At 45.6% G+C, this 15685-nt stretch overlaps 1 protein-coding gene across 1 annotated transcript in view; it reads right to left on the bottom strand.

The window, feature by feature from the left end:
- The window catches only part of LOC121289701 (metal transporter CNNM2-like), a 215658-nt gene extending 204058 nt beyond the window's left edge, over window positions 1-11600 (bottom strand). Inside the window, exons 1-2 of the mRNA XM_041209326.1 lie at window positions 11578-11600; window positions 9926-11490 (exon numbers count right to left, since the gene is read on the bottom strand). Of these exons, the coding sequence (XP_041065260.1) occupies window positions 9926-11490; window positions 11578-11600 (1588 nt within the window). The remainder of the gene's footprint in view (window positions 1-9925; window positions 11491-11577) is intronic.
- Window positions 11601-15685: the final 4085 nt, after the last annotated feature.

Raw genomic sequence — 15685 nt, forward strand, 5'->3', positions numbered from 1 at the left:
TACTTTGAGGGGCCGAATGGCCTATTCCTGCTCCTAATTTGTATGTATGAATACTTACAGGAAAAATAAATCAAGCATTCTTTGTGGATCTGCTTCATCATGAAATTTAAAGTTCAAAAATAATCTTCACTGCCAATAGAGAACCTTAAATAAATTATTACAAGTTTGACAAAACAAAGCATACATTCTGCAACAGTCTCAAAATTTGCCATTTCTCAGCACTCAGCTACTTCGCAAATATGGTCCATATCTTTAATAAATCACACTGGCACACCAGCTAGGGTATATTTTACTGAAAATAAATGTCTGACAACTACAGTAACATTGCTCAAAATATTGACAAATGAAAGCTAGCCAGCAGATAACATTTTAAAGCTTATAATTTGAACTACCAGGCAATTTACTTTCAGGGACAAATATCTTCTCCATTCTTAGTTTTTCGCTTGCATTTGTAATGTTTAGAATGCCTACTTCAGCTTACATGAAATTGTTTCCACTCACTTAATCTTCAATTATCAAGTTTATCAGGTCCCATTACTAACCACAACTCATTACTAACCACTGAAAAGGCTCCTCACTTCGAAACTGACTGTTTCAGCAATTTAATTTGAGGGGTGCTAAATTTTGGAACCGATCTGACAAACTTTCACAACATTACCCATTTTACCCCGTATTCTTCCTCTCCTTTACAAAGGAAAGGATGAAGTACTGTCAATTAACTGTGCCTCACCATTCCACTCTCGAATAAATGCGATGAAAGCTCTTATGTATATCTTACCTCAAATTTAAAGGTGAGGGATACACACTATTTATGCCTGCATCAAGTAATTTGGTGGTCTGCTCCAGTACAGGCCAGGTGCAGAGAAAAAAATTAATTTTCCTCATCATCAAATTGAACTTGTCAACTTTGCGCATTAACCATTACTGCTTCTCTGAGGGAAATTCTAAATTTGCACTGTACGCATACAAAAACTAGAGTGAGTCAACCCAAACTCATTCCATCTGGGACTTGCAGCAAGCCACATTTATCTAAACTAGATCTGAACTTAAAGATTTTGTAACAGTCTGTTGCACCAGTAAACTTTATTAGATGATATTTGTAAAGGAAAGATCATTACTGAGGAACACTTTAAAGCAAGCTTGTGTCATTTGTGTCTGCGTGTATGTGGGTGTCTAGTTTAATTAAACTGCATAGAGTCAGGCTGCAAGGTTGGAATCATCAAAAGCGATTAGGTGTAAAACAGGTATTTGAAATGGAGATGGGCAAGCTGATACAGTGTGAATGGAATTTGCATCTTTAGATAAGTTGAGAGGTTGCTTGATTTGCATGTTAAGATGTTTACAACTGACAAGATAAATAAGGCAAATTTATTAAGTTTATTTTTCCCGGAAGCACTGGCCATAATGACAACATGAAAGATTTTTATATTCTGGGAAAAGTAACTTCCAAAGAAAGGCTGAAACAATGAGATTTATAGGTCAAAAAGGAGGAAATATATTAAAGAAAGATGGAAAGCCATGTGGCAAGTGGCTGAAAGAGATCTGGAAAGGTGAACTGTGTGAACCGGGCCTATGGAAGAAAAAACCTCTAGCCACCCTGGTGAAGTTTGCTCTTCCAGTAACCAAGGTTGTGTTAAAAGCTTTTGGAGTCCCACTGTCGAGTGAAAGGGAGAGAGGAGCTGCGTAATACCTCTCTTACAGCAATAGTGGGTAACATTGCTGGATGTTTTATATATCAAGAATCTATTTGGAGTGTTGCCTGAAAGGGGTGTGTAATTGGGAGTTTAGTTAAGCAGAAATCTTGTGAGAACTTTTTTAAAACTAAAAGTAACTACGTAACTGTAGTCGTGTGTGTTTAGGTTTTCTTTTGTTAATAAATGTTTTAATTTATTCTTTAAAATCTATAAAGGTGATGGTGGACTCTTTGGGCACCCGCCCGCTGCCGGGATCTTCCGGTCCCGCCACAAGTCAATGGACTTCTGGCTGGGGCGCCGCTTTACCCGTGGCGGGGTCAGAAAATCTCGGCCTTTACTTCTGACTTCAGTGCACAAGCCTTCATGTAATAAATACAAATTGCAAAATTGTGATAGCCTGGCCAAGTTTTCCTCTGAGATTTGGTCAGCCTGGCAAATACCACCTTCCAAAGTTTTAATAGACAAATGCATCAACGTGATGCTAAACTATATAGCCAGAGATGATGTGCATCTCTGATTTTTGATCCTGTGGCTGATTTGGCCCAGAATCGGACCACTAAATTTGGCCTTAGAATCAGTGGGGGAGATGGGGTAGTAAAGAGTCATCAAGCACGGATATCTGGTGAGGATAGGAACAGACTTAACAGTGTTCCAAACTATCTATAAGCAAATATCCTTGTGATGCCCTTTACCTGAACCACTTGACGAAAACACCTGCAGAAGGAGGGAGGAAGCAGAGTAGAAAATGTAAAAACAAAACAGAATTTTGATTTTTTTTTCATTCGTATGGCTGGAGAAGCAGTTATAGTTGAGAGTAATAATCCATTCAGCGGCTTCAACTGATATAATGTAAATAGTTGCGATGCCACCAATAATGGATCTCTCAAGACAGAGGTTCAGTATGTGGGCGATTGTCTGATTTGGACATAGATTTTCAATGGAAAGGAACATTGATTTTTTTACCACAATCATTTGAATGTCTTCTAAAATCAATATTGAAATACTGGCTTTATAATGCATTCGTTAGACAATACTTGGAATATTAGATGTGATTCGACATTATAAAAAATACTTGTGTACAGAAGCACGAAGTGCAAAGTGGCTGAAATGAAAGTGAGGTTAGTGAAGCTGGAGTTCAAAAAAGTTGAGGGAATTTCAACAATTTGCGTAAAATATTAACTAGTGCAATAAGGTTCACCAAGAACGTAATTTCAAAATAGGACTGGAAAACGTAAATTTTAATGAAAAGTTCATTTAGAATAGCTAATGGAAAGAATTTAATTCAAAGGCTGATAAAACGTCAGGAAAAATCTGCCAGGCGAGATAATAGAGACAAAGACGTCAGGAATATTCAAATTCAATTAGATGTCAGGCTACAACAGCTAATGTACTAAGAGAATAAGGCTTGGCCTAAATAGCCAAGTGGTTATGGTACTGGGTTTGTAACCCCAAGATCAAGAGTTCAAATCTCACAATGGCAAACTATGAAACAATGTAACTTCATCTGAATAGGATGGAAACGTGTTTGTATTCGAAAGAGTTACTAAGAGAATAAGTTTAACTGAACCAATGGCTTTTCATTGTTCTTGTTAAGTTTTCCCATATAAATGTCATTAAGTCATTACATAGCTCCTAACGAAGCAATACGATCGCAACATTATCAGGACAAATACAACAAGGGGCAATAAACAAAATGTCAGAATTTAAAGTGTTAGCATCTTACAGGACAATGTTCTTGCCCAGTAGCGACTGCATAGAACCTAACCAAAATCTTGAGTTGCAAACTGGATTCAGTAGTTCATTTCATTCAAGAGACAGATTTTAAAAGTCACTATTGGATAACTACTTAAAGCTGTACACAATGACAACAAACAAATTCAAACACTAAACCCTAGACACTGAAAGAATTGAACTTGACAGAATTCCTACCTCTCCTCTCAAGCAATTGGACTTTAGGTGTGAGCCTTGGTTCAGACAGCAGCACTCTCCCCTCTAAATTAGCAGGTTGTGGGTTCAAGTAGCTCTCGAGACTTGAGCACATAATGTAGGCTGACACTTCACGACAGCACTGAGGGAACTGTGACACTGTCGGGATGCCAAATTTTCAATAAGATGTTAAACCAAATGATGGTCTTGACTTGTTGACAGATGCAACCAATCTATTGCACAATGCAAAGAATAGCAAGAGTGTTCTCCCCAGATCCCTGGCAAATATTTTATACCTTAACCAAATCACTAAAAAAAAATCTGGCCATTTATCTCTTTGCTATTTATGGGGCCTTGTTATGGACAGTCGGTTCCAGCCTTTGCAACATTACAACATTTCAGTCCTTCATTGACCCTAAAAAAATTTTGGACTTACTGGGGTGTTGAAAGGCATGATACAAATCCTAGTTTTCTTTCTTTTCCAGGCTTATAGCCACATAATGGATCAAAATCCTTTTTAAAATCCTACTTTCTCAGCAAAAGTCAATGCCTCTGCCAGTCGTCTCCTAATTAGGCCAAGAATTATTTTTCCAGATGTGCACATTGCTGGCAAGGCCAGCATTTATTGCCCATCCCTAATTGCTTGAGAAGGTGGTAATGGGCCACCTTCTTGAACCGCTGCAGTGCATGTGGTGCAGGTACAGCCGCAGTGCTGTTAGGAAAGCAGTTCCAGAATTTTGACCCAGTGACAGTGAAGGAACGACGATATAGTTCCAAGTCAGGATGGTGGGGGGCTTGGAAGGGAACTTACAGGTACTGGTGTTCCCATGCATCTGCTGCCCATGTCTTTCAAGGTTACAGATGTCACGCGTTTGGAAGGCACTGTCGAAGGAGCCTTGGTGAGATCCTGCAGTGCATCTTGTAGACAGTACATGCTGCTGCCACTGTGCATCAGTGGGGAGGCAGTGAATGTTTAAGGTGGTTTATGGGTGTCAGTCCAGCAGGCTGCTTTGTCCTGTATGGTGTCAAGCTTCTTGAATATTGTTGAAGCTGCACTCATCCAGGTGCTCTTGTAACTACAGTATTTATATGGCTGGTCCAGTTCAGCTTATGGTAATTGGCTGCACCCAGAATGTTGATAGTGGGGGATTCAGTGATGCTAATACCACTGCATGCCATGGGAGATGGCTAGATTCTCTCTTCATGGAGATGTTCATTGCCGGCACTAGTGTGGTGCGACCGTTACTTGCCACTTATCAACTCAAGCCTGAATGTTGCTACATAGGAACACAGTCTGCTTTGGTATCTGAGGAGTCACAAATGGTGAACATTGTGCAGTCATCCATGAACATACCCACTTCTGACCATGAACATCCCGTTTCTGACCTTTTGGAGGAAAGGTCATTGATGAAGCAGCTGAAGATGGCTGGGTCTAGGACAATAGCCTGAGGAACTCCTGCAGTGATGTCTCAGGGCTGAGATGATTGACATCTAACAACCACAACCATCTTCCTTTGTGCTGGGTGCGACTGCAGCTAATGGAAAATTCCCCCACCCTCACCCCCACCGATTCCCATTGACTTTATTTTTGCTAGGGCTTCTTGATACCACTCAGTTAAATGCTGCTTTGATGTCAAGGGTAGTCACTCTCACCTCACCTCTGGAATTCAGCTCTTTTGGCTGGGTTTGGACCAAGACTGTACTGAGGTCAGGTACGGAGTAGCACTGGCGGAACCCAAACTGAGCTTCAGTGAGCAGGTTATTGCTGTGTAAGTGCCACTTGATAGCACTGTCAACGACCGCTTCCATCACTGTGCTGATGATCATGAGCAGACTGATGGAGCAGTAATTGGCCAGATTGGATTTGCCCTGCTTTGTGTGGACAGGACATAACTGGGCAATTTTCCACATGCCAGGTAGATGCATTGCCATAGCTGTTTTAGAACAACTTGGCTAGTTCTGGAGCACAAGTCTTCAGTACTTTGCCGTAATGTTGTCAGGGCCCATAGTTTAAGCACTACCCAGAGCTTTCAGCCTTTTCTTGATATCATCTGGGGTGAATCAAAATGGCTGAAGACTGGCATCTGTAACACTGGGGATCTCAGGAGGAGGCCAGAATGGATCACCCATTTGGCACTTCTACTGTTATTTGTTCCCTCTCTTGGCCTTAATTTTAAAGCACAATTAGCAATGGAAATGCATATTCTGAGTACAACTCAAAGGAATACAAGACAAAATATTATTCAATGGAAATGACATTACATAGTGTGACCAAACTCACTATTGCCTCTCAGGTAATCACAGAATTTTAGTGTTTCTTCTAACTTTTAGTCAGCCAGTGGAGAACAGGCTTGCCATTTGCTCAAGCAGCAAGATGCTGCCATGAGGTGCAGGCAGAGGAAGAGCAAGCCATGGCATATGGGGTGACAGCCCACTGTATTTCTACAGAGTCTGGTGAAAACTCCTCCTTCTAGCCTGACAAAAAAGACAAACTTACCTGATAGGGTCTTCTTTGACTGGCCAGTCAAGTGATACTGAATAGAGTATGAAGAACATACACTCTCCTAAATGTCAAAATTGGCCAGGTTGGATTTGTCCTGCTTTTTGTGGACAAGACATAATTTTCCACATGCCAGGTAGATGCACTATTATAGCTGTACTGAACAGCTTGGCTAGTCCTAGGACCCAGATTTCCATTTTAAATAGCACAAGAATGTTGCCAGGGTTAGAAAAGTGTAGCTACGAGGAGATAATGGATAGGTTGGGGTTATTTTCCTTAGAACAAAGAAGGCCGAGAGGTGACTTGATTGAGGTGTACAAAATTATGAGGGGAATAGATAGAGTAGACAGGATAAAATTGTTTCCCTTGGTGGAGAATTCTAGAACCAGGGGACATAGATAAGTGGCAGAAGGTGTAGGGGGGGACATGAGGAAGAACTTTTTTTACGCAGAGGGTAGTGGGTGTCTGGAATTCGCTGCCCAAGTTAGTGGTAGAGACAGAAACTTTAAACTCTTTTTAAAAAGTACCTGGATCTGCACCTTAAGTGCTATAAGCTGCAGGGCTATGGGCCAGGTGCAAGAAAGTGGGATTAGAAAGGGCATCTGGTGTCCTCGGGCTGGCATGGACAAGATGAGCTGAACTGCCTCCTCGGTGCTGTAACTTTTCTATGGTACTGACAAAGACAGGTTTCAAATAACCAAGTACAAGAGGAATGCACTGTACAAATGAACTTCTTTGCCTTCCTCTATAACATATAAGCAGAACTGAATCCACCATGCCCATGTCATTACTAATGAAAGTCTATTATAAAGATGAAAATCCTTTTCTAAATACTAAATATTATGGGTAGGAAGAAAGCAAACACACAATACAACCAAGTCAGTTGAAACTTCCCAAACAGGAAGGTGCGCTGCAACAGCTCAACTCAAAACCTTGTGGGTAGAGTGTAGGGCATTACAGCCTACAAAAAGGTTTTTCCATTAAACTTTAGACTCAGTTCTGAATCAATCATTGCTCTAAAAGCCCCCATGAACACCCTCCAAATCATAGGTACCCAAAAATGGGAAATCATAAATGTCTCTTAGTATCATTAAAACCAGTGATCTGAAGATCTCACCGAAGACATCCCTGAACGTCAATCCAACGTGACATGACTGTGTGCTTCTAAAATTGCTCCCTAACTCAGTGCCTGTTGTAATGAGCTGGGAAAGATTTATCAGTGCCAGTTCATTACTTTCCAGCAACTGGTCACCAAATCCCAAACTATATAACAAGGTTTTCCTATAAAATTCAGGTATAGCATTACTTCCAAGAAACAATTTTCAAATCAAAGATGCCACAGAAGTAAGCAAATAAATGTACAATACTGACAATTTATGCAGCTTATGGAATCAAGAAGGTGGTCTCCTATTAATGTGCTGGCTCTGGGTTCAGGCCAAGGGAAAGCAAGCATAGACAACAATGTAGTTCCTTCTGCCAACGGTGACAACTTGTGAGCTGGAGATCCACAGCTATGCCATAACCTGTCCCCTCATATAACATAGTTATGACCAGTCAAAACTAGTGCAACATAATCAACATCTACAGCTAGAGAAGCACTATACATCGCTGAGGGGGACCTACCTCTGCTCCTGTCACAAAATCTCCCCTGCCTTATTGGTCTAGAACCAATAAACAAACACTAGGTCCAAACAGCCCAAAGTCAAAGCATAACTAGTAACCACATGTTACTCAAATACCACCCAGTGCCCCATACTTGACCTAAGCAAGGAAAAATCTTGATACTATTAATGCACAGTGCTAGTCAATACCACAAATCTAAAGAACTTCAACACACATGAGCATTTACAAGTGCTCCGGATCAAAAATATGGTCCAAAGCTTTTACAATTCAAATTAAGCCTTAAAAATGATGGAAATACCAGAAGTCACCTGAATCATAGTGTAGGAAAAGATTAATCATATTGAAATCATTTCAAAAGATATGGGTAAAACTCACCAATTACACCAGAACATTTATGCAATATCAGTCAAAGAATGTTGCAAAACTACATTTTTTGGACACATGAATAAAACTGGTAGCTGATTCTTACACAATTCTGATGTTTTGTTCAGAGTACATCTTAATATTGTACAATACTTACAACAATGTATTTTCTCAATAAATGATGCAAATAAGTGTCCTTCACATAAGAACAAACAAGCTGCCTGGGGTGCATGCCCTTTATATTCTATGTGCACATGTTTATACTGCCTTCATAAGTCAATTTCTCCATTCATTTCAGCAAGGGAAGAGACAGATTTTAAATTCTGTTCTCTTTTACTGCTACACCAACTCATTCCACTGTTCACATCACCAAACAGTGTCCTAACATATCCCATTATATAGACATAAGCCTTAATGCAATGGCAATCAGCTACAAAATTTTAGAAATTACATTTTGGAAATTTCAGCCGCCCTGCCCGAAAGCACCAAGTATCTTGGCACAGCGTGTTGGGAATAGAATTTAAAGATAACTTGCCTCGGACACATACACTTTTCCACATAGCACATGGATTACGATCAGCAAGAAAATAAATCCTACCAGACACATCCATCATTTATAAATATTGTAAGATCATAAAAAACCAAATAAACGATATTTTAAATACATTTGCTGAAACCAAGTTTAGTAAATTTGGCAACAAATTAGGTAGGTGCTTGATGACCGGCACGGACACGATCGACCGAAGGGCCTGTATCTGTGCTGTATAACTCTGACTCTAAATTACAGCAAAAACATAGCTGATCCAATGAAGTTGAATAAAACTGACACCATATTCTCACTACGTTATACTTCTATCTACATGTATTGAATTTCATAGTAGATTGTCTCTAAAAAGTTGACAAACCAGCGGCATGTCAGCTGCCAGACTACAGTCTGGAGTCAAGACCCTATAGTCTTGCATACAATCTGAGAGCGACTGTATTTCATACAGCTGCACATTTCTAATAACCAGATTTTAAAAGTTGTTATTGAATAAACAACAATGCTGAACCTGCGGGGAAATTTATCTGTAAGGATAATGGGGGCTGACAAAAATACCGGAACCGAGCCTCTGCCCGCCACCCACCGTAAGAAAAATTACACTTTGTAGGAATTATACTCAACCCCTTTTACATTTCTGCCCATTGTCTAAATATAACCGTAGTTCACGGTGGGGGGGTGAAATATGTCAGGGGTTGCTTATGAATCAGAATGGCAGCGTTTGCCTGTGCATCAGGAGAAAGTGGGAGTGTCCGCAAAACATTTACAGGTAACAACATACTTCTGGAACAAAAACAGAATTACCTGGAAAACCTCAGCAGGTCTGGCAGCATCGGCGGAGAAGAAAAGAGTTGACGTTTCGAGTCCTCATGTCCCTTCGACAGAACTGAGTTCTGAAATTCAATACATGTTCTGTCGAAGGGTCATGAGGACTCGAAACGTCAACTCCTTTCTTCTCCGCCGATGCTGCCAGACCTGCTGAGGTTTTCCAGGTAATTCAGTTTTTGTTTTGGATTTCCAGCATCCGCAGTTTTTTGTTTTTAACATACTTCTGGAAACGTGCAGCTGATGCACCATGATACCGTAAGGGTTTTGAGATGTGCAGACAATGCGGCGGGTTGGTTACACAGAGTAAAGCTGGTAGGTTGACAATATATAAAAATCATCTGAAAGGAGACCATTTGAATGAGGACACCAGCAAAAGAGGGAGGGGGGGGTGTAGAGAGAGAGAGAGAGAGAGAGACAGAGGTCAAAGCAGCACAATCAACATTATCCCACCTTTTTTAAACTCCTCCAGCATCGCGTCCAGCTTCGTGTCGTTAAAGACAAAGTGCAAGGGGTGGTTGTAAAATTTGGTGATGGTTTTCAGCGGAGTGCAGTCGTCGGGGTCGACAAATGCCAGGTCCTTGACGAAGAGCAGGTCGACGATGTTGGAGCGCTCGCCCTCGTAGACGGGGATCCGGGTGTAGCCGCTCTCCATGATCTCGGACATGGTGTTGAAATCCAGGGTGGCCTCGCAGGCGATCATGAAGCAGTCCCGCAGCGGGGTCATCACGTCCTCCACCGTCTTGGTCCGCAGCTCCAGGGCGCCCTGGATGATGTTGAGCTCCTCCTTGACCAGGTCGTTGTACGGGTCGGTGACCCGCAGCATCTCCAGCAGCTTCTCGCGGTTGTAGACGGTGCCGATCTCCTGGCCCAGGATGACGTCCAGCAGCCGGCTGACCGGGTAGGAGGCCGGGAAGGTCAGCAGCATGAAGAACTTGGTCAGCGCGATGGTGTTGGCGCCGACGGCCAGGCCGTGGCGGGAGCAGATGGCCTGCGGGACGATCTCGCCGAAGATGACGATGCCGACGGTGGAGGCGGCCACCGCCACCACCCCGGAGCCGGCGATGTCGTCCAGCAGGATGGTCAGGGTGGTGTTGACCAGCACGTTGCCCAGCAGCAGGGAGCACAGCAGGTAGTTGCCCTGGCGGCGGACCGGCTCGATGCGCTTGGCGTAGCTCCGCTCCTTCTCGGTGCCGCAGTTCTGCACGATCCGCAGCTCCATGGGGTCCAGCGCCATCAGGCCCAGGTTCAGGCCGCTGAACATGCCCGACAGGCACAGCAGCACCGAGATGAAGATGACCTGCAGCCAGAAGGGCAGCAGGAACTTGCGCTCCTCCACCACCACCACCATGGTGTCCTCGGTGTCGTGGTACAGCCAGCCGGCGGGGCCCTGGCCGGAGCCCGAGCCCGGGCCCGGGCCCGGGCCGGAGCCCTGGCCCGGGCCCGGCTCCCGGGCCGCCGTGCACAGGTAGTAGGCCTTGCTCTTCTCCGTCTTGCGCAGCGGCTTCACCTCCATCTCGATCACGCCCGTGCTCCGGCGGCTGACCGCCACCCCCGGCAGCACCACGATGTCCGAGGTGCGCACCCCGCAGGGGTCGAAGCCTCCGGCCACCCCCCTCGCTCTGGCCCCCCTGGTGGTCACCGCCGTGGCGGCGGTGGCGGAGGAGGCGGAGGAGGCGGCGGCCGCGGCGGCCAGGGGGTCGGGGGCGACGGGGACCCGCCGGTGCTCGGTGAAGCCGATGCGGCTCCAGGTGCTGTTGTCGATCCGCCGCCCGTACAGCCGCAGCCGGACCCGCGTCCGCTCGCTGACCCGCAGCACCCCGCCGCCCATGGCCGTCACGTCGTCCGTGTCCTCCAGCCGCAGGCCGATGATGACCGTGTCGCCCTCGTCGTCGTCGTCGTCGCCGTCGTCGCCGTCGCCGGTGGTGGTGCTGGTGGCGGTGGCGGCGGCGGTGGCGGTGGCGGCGCCCGCGGCCTCCACCACCTCCGCCGTCGCCTGGCCCGGCTGCGGGGACAGGCTCAGCAACAACAACAAGAGGAAGCAGCAGCAGCAGCAGCAGCAGCAGCAGCAGGCGCTGAAGGCGGACAGGGTGAAGAAGCCGAGCCGGCCGCTACTGCAGGCCGCCATCTTGGTAATGGAAATGGAGGCTGGGTGTCCCCCTCCTCCTCCTCCTCCTCCTCCTCCCCTCAGGAAATATATATAATTAATTTTCTCTCTTTTAAAAAAAAAAGGACGGAGTGGGAAAATTATCCAATATTAAGTGTCTTTCACTCCCCTCCCTTCCTTTTCTGTCCCTTTTTGACCAGACATAATCAACTTTTTATAGGGCTTTTTTTATATATTGTATATCGAAGTCCAGTCACATAAACCGTCGTCGTCGTCGTCGTCGTCTCCTCTCTCCCGCCCCTCAGCGCTCGGGCTCCCGCCGGCTTTCAAGCCGCTCGCGCTCTGACTCCAACTCAGGAGCCCAGCGACAAGCATGAGCTCGAGCCCACGCTCCCGCCTCCCCTTTTAACTCCTCCCCTCTTAACCCCTCCCCCTTCCGCCAGCCCAACCTTTTTGATTGACATGAGCCAGGACGGGCGAAGGGGGGGGTGGGGGGGGGGGGGGGGGGGGGTGGGAACGCCGACCGATCGTAAATGGCCCGGTGGGCGGGCGGTTCAGGAACATCCAATCGCAAAGCCAGGAAGCCCAGCTCCTCCCTCCCCCTCCCCCTCCCCCTCCTACTCGATTCAGGAACATCCAATCGCAAAGCCCAGAAGCCGAGCTCCCCTCCCCCTCCCCCCCTCCTGCTCGATTCAGGAACATCCAATCGCAAAGCCCAGAAGCCGAGCACCCCTCCCCCTCCCCCCCTCCTGCTCGATTCAGGAACATCCAATCGCAAAGCCCAGAAGCCGAGCTCCCCTCCCCCTCCCCCCCTCCTGCTCGATTCAGGAACATCCAATCGCAAAGCCCAGAAGCCGAGCTCCCCTCCCCCTCCCCCCCCCCCCTTACTCGATTCAGGAACATCCAATCGCAAAGCCCAGAAGCTGAGCTCCCCTCCCCCTCCCCCCCCCTTACTCGATTCAGGAACATCCAATCGCAAAGCCCAGAAGCCGAGCTCCCTTCCCCCCCCCCCCCCCCCCCCCCCCCTCCTACTCGATTCAGGAACATCCAGTCAAAAATGCAGAAAGCCGAGCCCCTCCCACCCCCGCCTCTCCCCTCCCCTCCCCTCCTCGCCCGGCTCCGGCGCACGTGGGTCCCCCCGCCCACCCCCCCAAACACCCCACCACCCCCACCCCTCCTCCCTCCTTCCCACCCTCCCGTACCAGGCAGCCCGAATCCCCGATTGGCTCAATCCGCGGGCACGTGACCGGAGCTGGCCCATCTGCCGAGGGTGGGGGGGTGGTCTTGGCACTGTTCACGCCAAGGGTCTCCGGGCAGCCAATGGGAGAGGCGGGCTCCTGGCGTCGTTAGCGGCCGCAGCCAATCGGCGCGTGCTTTCCTTGCCGGAGTGCCCTGCTCGTGCAGGATTTTTGTAGCAAAAGGAGCTTGTGTGTGTGTGTGTGTGTGTGTGTGTGTAGCGGTGTCACAGAGCGTCAAGGTGCACGTGTGCGCCTGTCTGCCAAGCCAAAGGGGCAGCAAGTCTCACCCGTTCACTTTTTACAACTTAAAACAATCCACCGCAACAAAACTTGCTCCTTTTTTGTTTACACTTGATTTTTAAACTTGTGCGGAGCCATCAGTTCTCTTTTTTTTTACCTGGTCATTTGCTTTTTAGACCACGGGAATGTAAAAATTCAATTTTAGTGCGTCAACTCTTGATGTAAATAAATTCTTTTTTATGAAGAATGCATAATTAATAAAACAATGTTTTCCGAGGCAAAAATCACCTTTTGACGCGAATTTAATGCATCTTCGTGTGATGTTTGGCAAACAAAAAGACTCTTTTGCAATACACGCTCATTCAATACAGTATTGGACCTACTGCTTGATAAATTATTGCATTTTTTAAAAAAAATTTTAAACCCCTTACTTCAGTCAGCGATCACCTGCCTGCCTTGCAAAGTTGAAGGCTCAGAGCAAGATCGACACCTATACACACGTTCATACATTTAACAACTTGTATTTGCATAGAGCCTTTAAGGTAGGGAACATGTCACAAGACGTCATTGACATCAGCTTCCTTCCATCCACGTAAGATGATGGACATGCTAATGGTGTACTCATGCTGATGGCTGAAGAGATCCATCCGTGAGAGGCAGGTCCTGCCACAAGTGCCACCTGTGAGGTGCTTATCGGGTGTCATTGTGAGTTGCTGTTTTCGGTGTAGGGTCCAGTTGCCAAGCCACTGTAGTCACTGATTGTCATGACGGTGCACCTTGGCCCATAGGTCATGTCGCCATTTCCACCTGTCATTTGCTAGAATCTCCCAAGTGTGAAAAGAATATAAGAAATAGCAACAGGAGTCTGCTCCGCCATTCAATAAGATCATGGCTGATCTCCTTGTATTTCAAATTCCACATTCCCATCTAACCCCGATTACCCTTCCATCCCCTTGTCTAACAAGAATCTATCAAAAACAAAAATACCTGGAAAAACTCAGCAGGTCTCCATCTGCGGAGAGGAGCACTGTTGACGTTTCGAGTCCGAATGACCCTTCAACAGAACTAAGTAAAAATAGAAAAGAGGTGAAATATAAGTTGGTTTTGGGGGGGGGGGTGGGACAAGAAGAGCTGGATAGAGGGCCAGTGATAGGTGGAGATAACCAAAAGATGTCAGAGACAAAAGGACAAAGAGGTGTTGAAGGTGGTGATATTATCTAAGGAATGTGCTAATTAAGGGTAGAAAGCAGGACAAGCAAGGTACAGATAGCCCTAGTGGGGGTGGAGTGGGGGGAAGGGAAGGGATCGAAATAGGCTAAAAGGTAGAGATAAAACAATGGATGGAAATAAATAATGGAAGTAGGTGGGAAAAGAAAAATCTATATAAATTATTGGAAAAAACAAAAAGGAGGGGGAAAAATCAGAAAGGGGCTGGGGATGGAGGAGAGAGTTCATGATCTAAAATTGTTGAACTCAATATTCAGTGCAGAAGGCTGTAAAGTGCCTAGTCAGAAGATGAGGTGCTGTTCCTCCAGTTTGCGTTGAGCTTCACTGGAGCAATGCAGCAGGCCAAGGATGGACATGTGGGCAAGAGCGCAGGGTGGAGTGTGGAAATGGCAAGCGACAGGGAGGTCTGGGTAATGCTTGCGGACAGACCGAAGGTGTCCTGCAAAGCAGTCACCCGGTCTGTGTTTGGTCTCTCCAATTTGGAGGAAACCGCATTGGGAGCAACGAATGCAGTAGAATCTATCCACCTCTGCCTTAATTAGTTAATTTAATTAATTCAATGACCCCACAATTCCAAAGTCTCACAACACTCAGAAAAAAAAATTCTCCTCATCTCTTTGAGTTACAACATCTTAATGATGAGGCAGAACAATGACAGGGAAGGGAAAAAAGGAAGCAAATCCTGCATTCTGGACCTCACTACTTCCTGGGACATCCTGCCCTATGTGCCCAAACCAGCCTGTTCAGTCACATGAAGACCCATGGCAGAAACTCACGACCCTGAGTAAACGCAATCCTAGAATCAAGGGACGGCCACCAATGATGATGATATTTATGTTGTCTTTAATGTAATGAAACATCCCAAGACATTATAAAATAATGCATAACACTGAGCCTCATAAGGTGATATTGGACCGTAACTTCTGTCATGAAGAGCTATTATTGTCATAGTGATATTGGAAATTATTGTTAAATTGGAATTGTAGTAGGATCTGTGTCTATGTGTGTCTTAATTGGATTAAAGCCAGCTAGCCTTGGTGCTTTGACGTATAGTTGTTTTGAGATGTTAATTAGATAAACATAAAGGAGGAAAAGGTAAAGTGCAATTTGCATTTTTAAATAGACATTCAAAAGAATGGATGAAATCTTGCACCTAGCTGGGAGACATCAAGCAATGTGTTTATATTACGAATAAAATTGGTGGAATGAAAGGATTATTGTTAGGAGAAGGAAATTTTTTTAAAAACCTAGTAATACAATGGAAAATTTACATTCAAAGGAGAAGCTAGGTATAAGCAGAAAGGAGTTTGCGTGTCAGTCAGAGGCATGTAAGATCTAGCCAGCTTCCCTTTAAATTAAACACCATCCTCGTAGGGTACTGTCCTAGAATTCCTCGCCTAA

Source organism: Carcharodon carcharias, chromosome 17 (genome assembly GCF_017639515.1).
Source record: "Carcharodon carcharias isolate sCarCar2 chromosome 17, sCarCar2.pri, whole genome shotgun sequence".
NCBI lineage: Eukaryota > Metazoa > Chordata > Chondrichthyes > Lamniformes > Lamnidae > Carcharodon > Carcharodon carcharias.